The sequence below is a fragment of the Zerene cesonia genome, unplaced genomic scaffold, assembly GCF_012273895.1.
Source record: "Zerene cesonia ecotype Mississippi unplaced genomic scaffold, Zerene_cesonia_1.1 Zces_u008, whole genome shotgun sequence".
Lineage (NCBI taxonomy): Eukaryota > Metazoa > Arthropoda > Insecta > Lepidoptera > Pieridae > Zerene > Zerene cesonia.
Window position 1 is genome coordinate 740,202 of NW_024045138.1, and position 13,473 is coordinate 753,674.

Below are 13,473 nucleotides of genomic sequence, written 5' to 3' on the forward strand. Positions count from 1 at the left end.
TATTCCTACGGGATATGGACTTACGCGGGTGAAACCGCGGGGCGCAGCTAGTAATAAATCCGATAATCGTTTTATATTCTAAGGAAAGATAATGCATTCAATGCAAGCAAATTTTACGGATTTAATTAATTTATCGACAGATTACCATCTCACGAGTTAAATTATAATCTTTATATATACAGTAACCGCTCTTCCCGACTCCGCCTGAGTTTACCCGGAATGAAATCAAATAGCCATATGACACTTACATGTAGAATAGTTTTCTATTGCTAACATATTTTAAAATCGCTTGAGAAGATCCAAAGATTTCCCGACACAATGACAAAAACGTTATCTGTTTATAATATTTGTATGGATGCCACATTGAAAGCAAAACAATCAATTGCATTCGTCACACTTAATGAAAGCTTTTATCGTAAACTATCCGCCAGACGTTAATCAAATAAATAAAACGCGCATCGCCATACAGCACGGTATAATTGTGATCGTGAAAGCTATCCAGCTACTTCATTACGAACATTGGTTGAAAAGTGGCCGGCGCGGGCGCCGGAATGCTAAACACTTGGTGCTAGTAAAAGTTGAATGGATGCGTCATTCGCTATCAATGGTTTTGGTGAAAATGTTTGCTTTTCTTGTTATATGTAATTGATGGATGATAAAAAAATCGGTCAATTGCGAGTCGGACTTGCTAACACGAGTTCCGTATGAATAAGCGAAAGACCTACTGCAAAAAAATTGACATCCTTCCAATGTATAGCCCTGCTAACCTTTGCTTAGCCGCATTTTTACAGTAATTCAGTTCATGAGATACAGTCTAGGTAGTTATGACTGACGTAATGACAAGACGGACACGGAAATCTTAGTAATAGGCTCCCGTTGTATCTTTCATGTGTGGAACCCTAAAAGTAGCTGTCAATATTGGTCGTAAAACAAAACTTTTAAAGCAAATTTGAACATGTTTTCTGCAAATGAGAAATTTTGAAAGAATAGAAAAAATTTGATCACGAGGCAGGAGGCATTGCTACGGTTAGGCAAGAAACGCATTTGTATCCTGCCTCGTGATCAAATTTCTTCTATTCTTTCAAAATTTCTCATTTATAAAAAGCATTTCAATGCTATAAAACTTAAAATTAAATGTTTTCTGCAGCTTTTAGCTGAGACACCGCTTGCCTTGTTTATATCTATTCCATTCATTATTTTTTTGCATTTACCTTGTCTTCTATCTAACGTTAGTTTTAAAAATTTCCAGGTCTCCTAGACACGCTGGATACGCAGGTGGACGCGAAGAACTGTCCCGGGGTGTGCATGCACGCGCTGACGTCGCTCATCTGCTCGAATGTGCTGGAAGAGGTGGAATGCCCCAAGCCTTCTATGAAATGCTGTATTGATGAACCGCTGGGTGAGACTTCTTTTTGTCTTTCCTGACCTTTTGACCCTACCGAATATATATATACGAAAATGTCGACGGCATATCATGCAATTTGCCCTGCGATATATAAAATAAATACATATAAATATCAGATTTTTTTTTTGAATTAAGTTGCATTTAAAGTCAAAAATGAAAAATCATCTACAACATACAATTAAATTAAAAGAACACAAAAATTTAAATGCATGAAAATCCTTCATACTTATAAATTACAAAAATTTCTTACGTCTCACTTAACCTATGTTTATAACATTTATATCTTTGCACTTCAGGTAATGATACAATGGTGACCACTCGGCGGCCGTTCACCACCCGCTACACTACGACAGAGAGCTACGACGACGAGGACTCCACAACCAGACAAACAGACAAATACAAAGACAGTGGTAATTATTAGGTACACCCTATTTAGTATTAGGATTCGTATGTAGAATGAATTTTGGTGCAGCTTAGAATAATTTAGGTAACTGTGTGAAATAGATACATTACTGTAATTTCATTGTAGGCATGGTATAAAAATCAAAGATCTCATCAAATTAAATTATTTTTATATAAGGGAGGAAAACGAATAAGGCAAAAGAAAAATTTAAATATATAATTAAAACAGTTTATTTATTTATAAAAAAATATGAAAAAATAGGTTGTACATCAAACAAAAACAGAAATATCAAATCGCTTCTTTCTGTGATACTGAATTTATTGGTTCATTTTTATGATATATATCCTATATTACACCTTAAATAAACTGTGAGTCTATGTCTTCTTAAATAGGCAACATAGCCTGCCCAGGAGTTTGCGTAGAGTCGCGACTGACGCAATACTGCGAGGCCTACCTCACTTCCGGGGGGCTGTGCGTATCCGGTAGGCTTTGCTGCGTCTCCAAGGATGGGTATGGGGACCGTAGACCACCAGACCTGGTGGTGCCTAATGAGAAGAAGCATTCCACCAAGCGGCCTACGACAGCGGTGAGATTGAAATATGGGAAATATATATTGAATCTTTATTGACTACGTTAAAGTGTGTTATGTTATCAGATGTTGTTTTTAATCATTTAGTATTGTATGAATTGTGATATTTTATTTTTGTTAAGTAAAATAATGAGTAACAGTTGAGATACCAACTTCTTTTGCGATCTTTTGCTTGCGTTCATACAAAGCCAACTAAATAAATAGAATATGATTAAATAGAATCTCTGTTTAAAATTATGAAGTGGATTTAATGACTTTTTTGTAAACTGTTCAAAAACTATTATAATGATTTCGCAAAATTCCTTGAACAACGGAGAACAACATTAGGTATTGCAATGATACATTATTTTGAGCTTGAACAACCAAGGAACTAAATATCAAAAAATGCAAATAATCATAAAGGATTAATTATTAATTATTGTTATAGCTCGTAGCGAAACAACTTGTATCTAGACTATTATTCATTCGCTTTTTACTTTGCAATTTCTTTTATTATATACAAATATTTTTATTTTATTATATCCGTCAACCTAGCTCACAACTACACCAGCACCAAGAAAACCAGGTCGCAAGTGCCGGGGCGACTGTATCAGTGGACTCTTCGCGTTGCTATGCGACCATGTAGACGAAGACGCGGTTTGCCCGTCAGAGGGCACCTGCTGCCTCACAGATGGTGGGGATACCACCACCAGACGACCCACTACTACCACCACGCCGAGGCCTACCACCCCGGTAAGTGGAATTATGCTCAATGATAGTATGTATATTTATATTTTTTATTCACAGAGGGCAACTGAGCTGGTGATTCGCCCGGAGGTAAGCGAATACCACCGCCCAAGAACATTCACACATCGATACTCGCTTCATTCGAAGGAATAGATTGGGAAGGGTGAGGAAAAGGAAACGGGCCTCCGGCTCCCCCACTCACCGTACGAAACATAGTAGCATGCTACTAATGCACGTTAGTCCTCTGTAAGGGTGTGGTACTTCCCCGGTGCGAGCCGGCCCAATTCATGTCGAAGCATGCTCTACACCCACAATAAATGTGATAAACATAATTATTTAAGAAAGTTTTTATTGCACTTCTTTGTGTGTAATTTCATAATGTGTTTTATGGAAAATGTTAATACAAATATTGAATGTTACTTAGTTATATGTACTAACATTGGTCTAGTTAAATCAACGACTGCGTGAAATCTTTTAATGTTCTTATTATTCATTATTTATAATAAAAAGAAGGCTAAAGGTTTTTTTTCCATTAACTATGACTCCCACAATAAAGAAGTTACTAACAACACCCGTTAAGTATAAAGCCCAAAAAAGTCATAGCAAAGAAACATACATGCATATTATATCCGCAAAAACACATCGCCCTTTCTTAGTCGGGTAATAAGGAAATACTGGTTTATTTCAGGCTCCCCTTCCCCGTTGTCCAGGGTACTGTCTGCTGAATATAATGGCAGCGTTCTGCGAACGGCCAGCCGTGCTACTGTCACACACCAATTGCAAGCTCAGTGGCTCAATCTGCTGTGATAACACTAGGTTAGTGCTGGTGTTGAAAGTCTAGAATCGGGATTTTGTAGGATATATGTAAACATGATGAAATAGGAAAAAGTTTGAATAAACTAAAGTATAAAATGATCACTATAAGATTATTAGGTTTTTAAATAAATCAGAGGATATTAATTTATATGCTTTTGAGATATTTCTTCTAATGACTTATTAACTTTTTTGTTATGTTGATTTTACACGTTCTATTGGTTGCCTGCATAAGCATACTAGTGATAAGGCCGCCTGAAACTGTGTTGTGTGTAAGTTTTATAAGTTTTATTGTTTTGTACTTATTGATGCAATGTTGGCGGCATAATAATTTTTATAATAATATATATGTTCTTCGCCCGCATACAATTGGGAAATAAATGGTTTCGTATCTTTAGGTTACCACCCCGCACAACCCCTCGGACCACCACGACCACAACGACCACCACCCCCGCGCCCGTGGATCCCCGGCCTGACTGTCCCGGCTCTTGCATCGTCTCCTTGCTGTCTTTTACATGTTTCCGTAAGTAGTCAATTATTCATTACTTTTTTAAAAGTACACGAAAATTTCGTAATTATGAGACGTTCAATAACCGTATGTTACCATAGGACTTCAATTATACTATGTTATCACTTTCTGTGGTTTGTGGTTTGGGTTGCCTTTATATTAATATCGATTTCCTTTTTTTCTTAATCCATTGGCATAATGCCAAATTCATACCAACTCATTTTATTTTATTTATTTGACTCTGAATGTAGTTCAAGCGCTTTTTATTTCATCAATATACTTCACAGGCAATGCAGAAATGACAGACGTGTTCAAGTGCAAAAAGGCGGGAACGCAGTGTTGCGCGCCAAAATCGAAGGTTCTAGAAGCGATGGGAATAAACAGGAACGACACGTTCCCGCTCGCCGTCACTCACCCGCCGCATACATATGTAACCCCGTATACATACACTCCCGCACCTACATACACACCACCACATACGACACCCATGCGTGAGTTCTTTGTGAATTGTTAATACATATATATCTATTTTTTTTTCATGATCGGTTACATAAAATAAATATGAATTTTAAAGTAATTTGAGTGTGTTTGACGACTATAAAATTGCGAAAATAATGTGTTAATCAACAAACAATAATTTGCATAAAAAATTGTGTATTTTGAGTAGATTTTTTAATTATTAAGTATGATGATGACTATAAGACGATTATTTTTCAGCATACGAACCGAATTACGCGACTTCGTTGAGAGCGCCAGAAAAATACAACAAGTATGTCTGTGGAGTAAAAGGTAATAGAAGTTTTTTATATAAGGACTCATTTTTTATTAAAGATTACATTACATGTTACACATTTTCCTACAATTTTAAATTTGAATATTTGCAAATAATTTTAAATAGGACATGACAAACGCAAACTACATACTTACCATTATTTCTTACTTTTAGTCGCTGCACTTCGAACAATTTTCATTCAAATAAACTTAATTTTCTAAGTTCAAATCTACATTCCTCTTGTCTACGGTTAGGCACGTCGACCCGCGCGGGCCGCGTGATGGGCGGCGAGGACGGCGAGCGCGGCGAGTGGTGCTGGCAGACGGCGCTGATCAACAGCCTCAACCAGTACATCTGCGGAGCCGCGCTTGTCGGCACGCAGTGGGTCCTCACCGCAGCGCATTGTGTCACCAAGTGAGTAGCGAGTTTGTGAACGAATGAGTGACTGAATGGTTTTATTGTAGAAAACTGCAATAATACTTCGAGATCAACTTTTTTACCCTTTTATGTGAAAACAAAGGTAAACTTCGAGTGCGATTATGTTCATAGGTTCATAGGCACAAATTCAACCGTAAAATTACATTCAAAAAGGCAGTCAGTCCAGAATTTTGTCTTTTTTTGCTTCTTTGTTTTTAATTAGGTATCATTTAATAATAATTTGAATGGTACTTAGCTAAATGTACTTACATTGGTATCATTAATAATGATTTTATCTTTTTTTACAAGTTATAGATGTTTAATGTCTTTCACTGCAGTATATATTTAGGCATCACAACTTTTTTCACAAAAATCACTTAATGAGTTACATAGTACTTTAAACACACTTTATCTTCCAGCATCGTTCGCTCCGGCGACGCAATGTACGTGCGCGTGGGCGACCACGATCTCACGCGCAAGTACGGCTCGCCCGGCGCGCAGACCCTCCGCGTGGCCACCACGTATATCCACCATAACCATAATAGCCAGACCCTTGATAACGATATCGCGCTACTGAAGCTGCATGGAAAGGCGGAGCTCAAGGAAGGTTGGTTGGTTTGAATAACGTTTGCATTATACAAAGATTTATACACAGTATTAACATAGCCTCCGTTCGGGTGGATTATAGTATAAATTCGTAATATATCGGATCTTAGATATCATTACGCATCTTCGCATAAATAAAAAGACTGAGAATATATGTACGTCATTTGAGTTTGTGAGATGAATTAAAATTAAAAGATACTGAATAATTCTACATCAAGCATTTTATAAGGAATTCGTCATTGATTGATTTTTTTCGTATAACACACAATATTAATTGTACTTAGGCCCGTATCTTTTTCTTTATCCTTCCCAGTTCTTACCTTTATTCCTCTCTCAATAAAATTCTTTATCTCCCTCTTGTTAAGGTCAGCAATCCATTTAATACACATTTGCAAATGTTCATGAGCGGCAGTAAAGCTTACCATAAGGTGACCCACCAGCACCAAGCCTAACGATGACATAAAAAAAAAACTTTATATTTTTAGGTGTATGTCTGGTGTGTTTGCCGGCTCGCGGAGTGAGCCACGCTGCGGGAAAACGCTGCACTGTCACCGGCTACGGTTACATGGGAGAGAGTATGTATTAGTATGATTATAATACGAATATGATTTAAGAATAAAAGTTATTTTATTTCTAGCGAAAGGGAAAGCATCGAATAACGTAAGCTCAAGTTGCTGAATTATGGAATCTCACCCTGCTGGAAAAATCCCTAACTGTCATAATTTAACACAAACAGAAAATAGCGTTCGTTATATATTGTACTGCTACTCTGAGTTCTAATTTTCTTATTCCGCTATTATTGTATTAACTTGCATTAATGACTTATATTTATAGGCGGCCCCATACCACTTCGTGTGCGAGAAGCCGAATTACCCATCGTGAGTGACGCGGAATGCATTCGCAAAGTGAACGCAGTGACAGAAAAGATATTCATACTTCCCGCCAGTTCGTTTTGCGCGGGAGGTGAAGAAGGAAATGACGCTTGTCAGGTGACGTCTGGTTTTTTTTACTTACTCCACAAATAACTTATTTTAAAAATTATAATCTTAGTCTACTACATTCTAATGTAGAACTATTTTTCTACTAAAATGTAAGTGGAAGTGGTCAAATGTATAAGTAATAAAAGTGTTTGCAAAGAAACGTTTCCATTTTTTTAAATTTATTTACTGTCATTTTAAAGTTTAAACTACATTTGCCTTATAACGTTTTTTCTCACTTACAGGGAGACGGAGGCGGCCCTCTTGTATGTCAAGACGATGGTTTTTACGAATTAGTGGGTCTTGTATCATGGGGATTCGGTTGTGGACGAAAAGACGTGCCAGGAGTTTACGTTAAGGTGTCTTCGTTTATTGGCTGGATCAATCAAATCATATCCGTTAATAATCTGTAATCTATGAAATTTATTATCTGTAACTACCGTATCAAGAATATAATGCGCGCGAAACTAAAACTTTAGTTTTGGCCTAAGCTTTCCATCATTACACACGAAAAATTCAAAATGTAATTACTTGCAGCTGGATTATTAATTCGTTCGGTTTATTTATATAGAGGTTTTTATTACTCTTGGAAACAAATATGTGACGATGAAATCGTGATTTTTGAACTCTCATAGGTGAATGTTGTTTTTTTACAATTAATAATCATTTTAAAACCCGGCTTTCGACCAAGGTTTATCGTATTATCAATTTTATTTTAATGTAAACGTTAATTTTGTGTAATTTGGAATCAATTGCAACGAAACGTCTTAAATACTTCTATGAAATCATCATAAAAAAGAGCATTTATATAATATTATGAATTACCTTACTGGAAGGGTGCTATAAATTATTAATGTAATTTAAAGGAATTTGGACCTTTTGAAAATGGTGTACTTCTTTATCTATAATAATAATCATTGTGTTCATATTACCTACTTTTGTGGGCAATCATCCCACAAAATTAAAAAAAAGCATTTATTCCTCTATTTATATTTTATTTTCTAAGAAAATAATGTAAATATGATTTTATTCCTAATTATAGGTTAATTTATTTATTATAGAATAATTACTTTAGGTTTTTTAGTTACTCTTCACCTTATCTATTTATTTTCTTAATTTGGGATATTATTTAATAAACATTTATATTCAAAAATAAATTCGAAGAAATATGAAATAAAACATCTTACGCACAATTTTCCTTCGATATGTTAAAAAGAAGTATTTATTTGTACTTGAGTAATTTTAAGATGTGTAAATAGATATTTGTTATTCAAGCTTAGTTTTTATCTAAGAGTGAATGTAGTCTATGGTAGCACATTGTAAAATGTACTTTAGTCTGTTTTCTAATAAAAGATGTAAAAAAAGTAATATTTATTTTCTTGTATTATGCCTCTATAACAACAAAGGTAGTTACTACAATTTATTTGTGTAATTTATGTAGCCCAGATATTTATAAAAAATATCTTCTATCCTTTATAGCATATATAAATTTATAAAAGAGTTCAGTTACACCACTTACAACTCGAGAAAGGCTGAACTAATTTTAATGACTTTCGAATTGTTGGATTCGCGTCCAGTTGAATTAGGATAGCTATTCAAATTTTAAAACATAAAAATATATCTGCCGGCCGGACCCAGGGTGACCAGCTAGAAATATATATATGGGAGATTTATAATGCAATAAAAATAAAATTTGTACAAAATCCAAGTCTAATTCCTTACATCTATTTATTTACATTGTCAAGATATAATTTAACTAGAAAAAACAAGTAAGCATTTCATTGTTTTCAAACAAAAAAGAAACTATTAAGAAAATAGCAAACCTTAATATTAAGACAAAAGATGAGTTGGCTTTATTTAGAAATATAACTAGATCAACACAATTACAAATAGGTCAGTTTTCTTCTATTTTTTGTTTACTTATTTATAACCTTAATTACTAAAGTTACGTGCTAGAAGCTCAACAGTTTTTATAACACATATTTTATGTAAAAATATAAATTGCAACACTGGACGTTATAGCTATCTCATGTACACCTTTTTGCAGTCCTTCTATTTTACTAAACCACATGTTATGTATATAAGCAAGGCTAGTGTCAGGTTTGTTTAATATTAATCTAGAAAAAACACTAATATAAACTAATTGTCCTTGTAGTACGCTCTTCATGCGAACACTTTCGTCCATTTAGACTGGTTTTAGTGTCACGGTGACGGCACGCTGGCCGCCAGTACTGCACATATACGTATTAGCTGTCATTCTAAAACCAGCCTCATCTTTGGATGCACCACGACTAACTAAAAATGCTCGCATTTTGCGAAGAAACAATCCCACTATAATTGACTCAACCCACGCTCGAGATAGTAGGTGAAGGAAAACCTTAGACATTTTATAGCGTGATTCACAACTGCATGAAGCGTGTGACGTATATATGTATCTTATTATTAAGATCATTTTTCAAATACACACACACAGTTGCACATAGAGTTAAATCTGTGCAGTGTCTGTGAAAAACACAAAAAATTACAGTTTCTTTGATGGAGTAAGACCTTTCAAATAAATTTTTTATTGTTTAAAACAATCCCGACAGAATATTTTTTTTTTAAATACAACACTTGCGTGTTAAGAGAACAAAGGTAGAGAATCATGACACAAAACAACATTCAATGCAAAAAAATCTATCTAATAACTAATATTTAATGTGACTCGAAAGCTACATTTACTGGATATAATAAAAAAGAATTATATTTGAAGCATTTTGCAATGCTCATCTTTGACTTTGAAAAGACCTCACTATACTTTAAACTATCAAAAGTGGGATCTTTCTAATTGTCCTCATGACTCAAATTTACTTTCTTCGAATGAAAGTATGTGTAATACCCATGTGACAACCATACGGCACATGATGGGTATTGCACAATCAGTGCAAGTCTTATAAACCTATAAAATTTTTAAACAAATGAAAAAGATAACAAATCACTTCACTTTAAATCACACTCCACGGCAATGAAAATAAACATTAATCTATTCATCCTTGACTCATCCCGACTCTCCTTTTCTCTTCTCTTACTCAGTTCTCAGGGCGCTCTGCATGTACGCGTCGAGCTCTTTGTCTAAAGCCGATTTTGTGCTGGCCATGTACTGGTCGAGCTGGAGGTCTAGCTCCTCCTTCGATGGCACCGTCTTTTTTGCGTTTGTTGTGGTTACTGAAATTATATAAAAATTTGTAATTATCATATTATTTTAGATAACATAATTTAAAGCTGTTATTACAATAAATACAAGTGTGTTAGATAATTAGAAACTATCTTTCCGCTCTAGGCTTCGCCCAACACAAGTCTAAGCAAGAATTTTGACATATATATATGTATATTTTTTTATTGTTCAGTTGCCTAAAAATGAATCACCACATTTCATAAGGTCTTTGAATGTGTTAAAGAAGTTGATTAAAAATATGCTCAAATCTATACTATATTGAGATCTATTTAAAATATAATGTAATATTAAGATCCGTTAACATGGCAAAGTCAGAAAAAATACAATTGTCATTGGGCATATTTCAAAACCTGTGTTGCTGTGTATTGTTAAATAAATAGAGTATTAATTTATATGTTCACCTCTATTATTCCCCCGTCCCCGTCCCCTGCCCCGCACCCGCCCTCGCCCCCGGCCCCGCCCTCGCGCGTTTTGTACCACGGCACGTCGTTGGTTCTGCATTCTGCCTACATATTGGCGACCACCCCTGCCCCTACGGAAGAAATTTTACACATTAGGAATAAAAAAAAATTGTAAACAGTATTAATATCTGCAGTCACATGAAATTTAAATAATAAACATTTATACTCTTTTTAGCACAAGATGTTGTGTTTGATTGGAAATTCTTGTAATTTTGTTTGTGACATTTAAGAATCTTCAGTGCATGTAGTGAGAAAACCCATAAAATATCAACTAAATTGGTCAAGCCATTTTGAGTTTTACATTTACATTTGGCGATTAATTTTTCTTTGTTTAGATAATTAGTTTAGTATTAAAAATATTACCTAACTCTGCCCCTAGTTAGTCCTATTCTTGCACCGCGCCGCATAAACGCACGACTTCGCCATCCCATCTGATTATTAAATGTTGATGATCTGCTGCTTAAACAAAAATAATCAAAAAAAAATATAAGAGATCATTTACAGAACAAAACAGAATTAAAAATAGATTTAATTTAACAACTAAAGAGCTAACTGCAAAAAAAGCAAGACAACACCTTGTTGATCTAATGGCAAAAGAAATATTCATTTAATCATCATTCATTCATCATCAGCTCATATATGTTCTCACTGCTGGGACACAGGACTCCTATGAGGGTTTAGGCCATAATCCACCATGCTGGCTTGTTGGCAGTGCAGGTTGGCAGATGTCACATGTCATTGAACTTTTGATTCTTTGACATGCCGGTTTCCCAACAATGTTTTCCTTCACAGCTTTAAGCAGTGGTGATGTTATCCACATGTGCAGATAAACTGAAATTTCTATTTATTTCCTGCACGCTCGCCTGGTCTCAAACCCTGACTTATCAATTTTGAGGTCCAAGATTCTCACCACTGAGACACTTGTAAAAACAAGAAATATATAATCTAGGAAACTTTGAACTGACACGGTTCATGAGATACATCCGGGTGACAGAGACAGAAAGACAAATGAGTAGTAAAATTTAAGCAACCCTAAAAAAGTACTTAATTAAAGGTGAAAGGGGTCACTCCCAATTTTATAAGCTTACTGTACTTCATCATCAGCCCATATATGTTCCCACTGCTGGGAAAAAGGCCTCCTATGAGGGTTCAGGCCATAATCCACTACGCTGGCCAAGTGCGGGTTGGCAGATGTCACATGTCATCGAACTTTTAATTCTTGGACATGCCGGTTTCCTCACAATGTTTTCCTTCACCGTTTAAGCAGTGGTTATGTTATCCACATGTGCAGATAAATTGAAAAATCAATTTATTTCCTGCATGCTCGCCCGGTCTCGAACCCTGACTTATCGATTTTGAAGTCCAAGGTTCTCACCACTGAGCCACCACTGCTGTTGCAAATGATATTGCAATAGTTTTGAAAGGGTTAAAAAAAGGATACAGATCTCTGACTTCCCCACACAAAACACAGCAGGCTACTATTTCAGACTATCTTCTGTGGGGTGTGGTATTTTACCCACATTAATTGTAATGTAGCCATAAGCTTACCTTAGGTTTCCATTAGACTGTCTCCAAGATAGTCGACTTTTTACACCAAATTGGGAAAGATTGCTAGTGCTGTTTGCTCTCTGAAGTTTGTTCAAATTACTTTCACTACCATAACGTCGGAGGCCTAACCGCTTCGTAACTACTTTCTGAAAGAAACATTTATTTTTACATCAAACTGATATATAAAAGTTTAAGTGCTTATAACATCTTTGTAGTTGGTATTGTGAGCAAGATATTTAAAAAGACATATTCAAGAAATTTAAATAAAAACAAACTAGATCAGGGATTATTTGACATAATATGCTGATTTAGACGTTTGAAGAATTGTTATGGTAAACAATAATGGCTACTTACTTGATTTGCTTGTTCCAACTGATGAACAATTTGTTCTAAGAGGTTTTGGTTACGATAATTAAAGCCTTTGTTTGAATAGGATTGAGATGCTGATCTACGTTTTGGTCTTACAACCCGTGGAGGAGGCACTTGGGCCAGTAGAGTGAACCTTTCGTTCAGGGTTATGCTTGTAGCATGAAGACCATGTAGCGTTTCGGTCAACATTTTGATAGAAACGCCGAAACTGTAATACTCCTATTTTACAAAATAATTGATATACATAAAGAATTTAAGGCACGGTAAACTACAAATACGTTAAACGTATCATGCAATTTTTGATGTAGTATAGACAATACTTTCTGGAAAAAATCGCAAAAATAGCGAAACTTTATAACCATTAACACCGCGAAAATGTCAATTGTCAAATGTCACGCCAGTGGAAAAAGTCATTATGACATCAAATTACTGTCATTTGTACCACAGATATTAAATTACGTTATGGTTGAAATACACAAAGCTAATTTTTCAAGTTAGGAAGTGGGTAGGTAGATAATCTAGGTGTTAGTAAGCTAGCTAGTTAGCACTACTAGCAACGTGTAGAATTGACATAATTTTTAAGCCTGGTGAGCTTGTTTAGAAGTCAGAAATGTTTTCGTAATTTGGATGGAGTTTTGTTATTTAAACGGAATATAAAACATAAC

The 13,473-nt window shown here is 35.2% G+C and overlaps 2 protein-coding genes across 2 annotated transcripts in view; one reads left to right on the forward strand and one right to left on the reverse strand.

Moving 5' to 3' along the window:
• The window catches only part of LOC119839091 (protein masquerade), a 19,680-nt gene extending 11,100 nt beyond the window's left edge, over positions 1 to 8,580 (forward strand). Inside the window, exons 2-14 of the mRNA XM_038365283.1 lie at positions 1,250 to 1,399; positions 1,702 to 1,815; positions 2,201 to 2,394; positions 2,932 to 3,129; positions 3,812 to 3,939; positions 4,335 to 4,459; positions 4,732 to 4,935; positions 5,162 to 5,233; positions 5,471 to 5,630; positions 6,053 to 6,240; positions 6,725 to 6,814; positions 7,074 to 7,228; positions 7,462 to 8,580. Coding sequence (XP_038221211.1) covers positions 1,250 to 1,399; positions 1,702 to 1,815; positions 2,201 to 2,394; positions 2,932 to 3,129; positions 3,812 to 3,939; positions 4,335 to 4,459; positions 4,732 to 4,935; positions 5,162 to 5,233; positions 5,471 to 5,630; positions 6,053 to 6,240; positions 6,725 to 6,814; positions 7,074 to 7,228; positions 7,462 to 7,629 — 1,946 coding nt within the window. The 3' untranslated portion in view covers positions 7,630 to 8,580. The remainder of the gene's footprint in view (positions 1 to 1,249; positions 1,400 to 1,701; positions 1,816 to 2,200; positions 2,395 to 2,931; positions 3,130 to 3,811; positions 3,940 to 4,334; positions 4,460 to 4,731; positions 4,936 to 5,161; positions 5,234 to 5,470; positions 5,631 to 6,052; positions 6,241 to 6,724; positions 6,815 to 7,073; positions 7,229 to 7,461) is intronic.
• On the reverse strand, positions 8,406 to 13,175 carry LOC119839092 (chromatin target of PRMT1 protein-like). The gene is made up of 5 exons (XM_038365284.1): positions 12,794 to 13,175; positions 12,440 to 12,585; positions 11,255 to 11,347; positions 10,832 to 10,962; positions 8,406 to 10,420 (listed from the first exon to the last, which is right to left on the reverse strand). The coding sequence occupies exons 1-5, from the start codon at positions 12,995 to 12,997 to the stop codon at positions 10,281 to 10,283; spliced, it is 714 nt and encodes a 237-aa protein (XP_038221212.1). The 5' UTR covers positions 12,998 to 13,175; the 3' UTR covers positions 8,406 to 10,280.
• Between the last annotated feature and the right edge of the window lie 298 nt (positions 13,176 to 13,473).

What these genes read in the sequence shown, in the direction of transcription:
- LOC119839092 (XM_038365284.1), bottom strand. Translation starts at nt 12,997, where the DNA reads ATGTTGACCGAAACGCTACATGGTCTTCATGCTACAAGCATAACCCTG. An exon ending in CAGTCTAATGGAAACCTAAG is followed by an intron (nt 11,348 to 12,439) that starts GTAAGCTTATGG and finishes TTGTTTAAGCAG; the next exon opens with CAGATCATCAACATTTAATA. An exon ending in GGGACGGGGGAATAATAGAG is followed by an intron (nt 10,421 to 10,831) that starts GTGAACATATAA and finishes ATATAATTTCAG; the next exon opens with TAACCACAACAAACGCAAAA.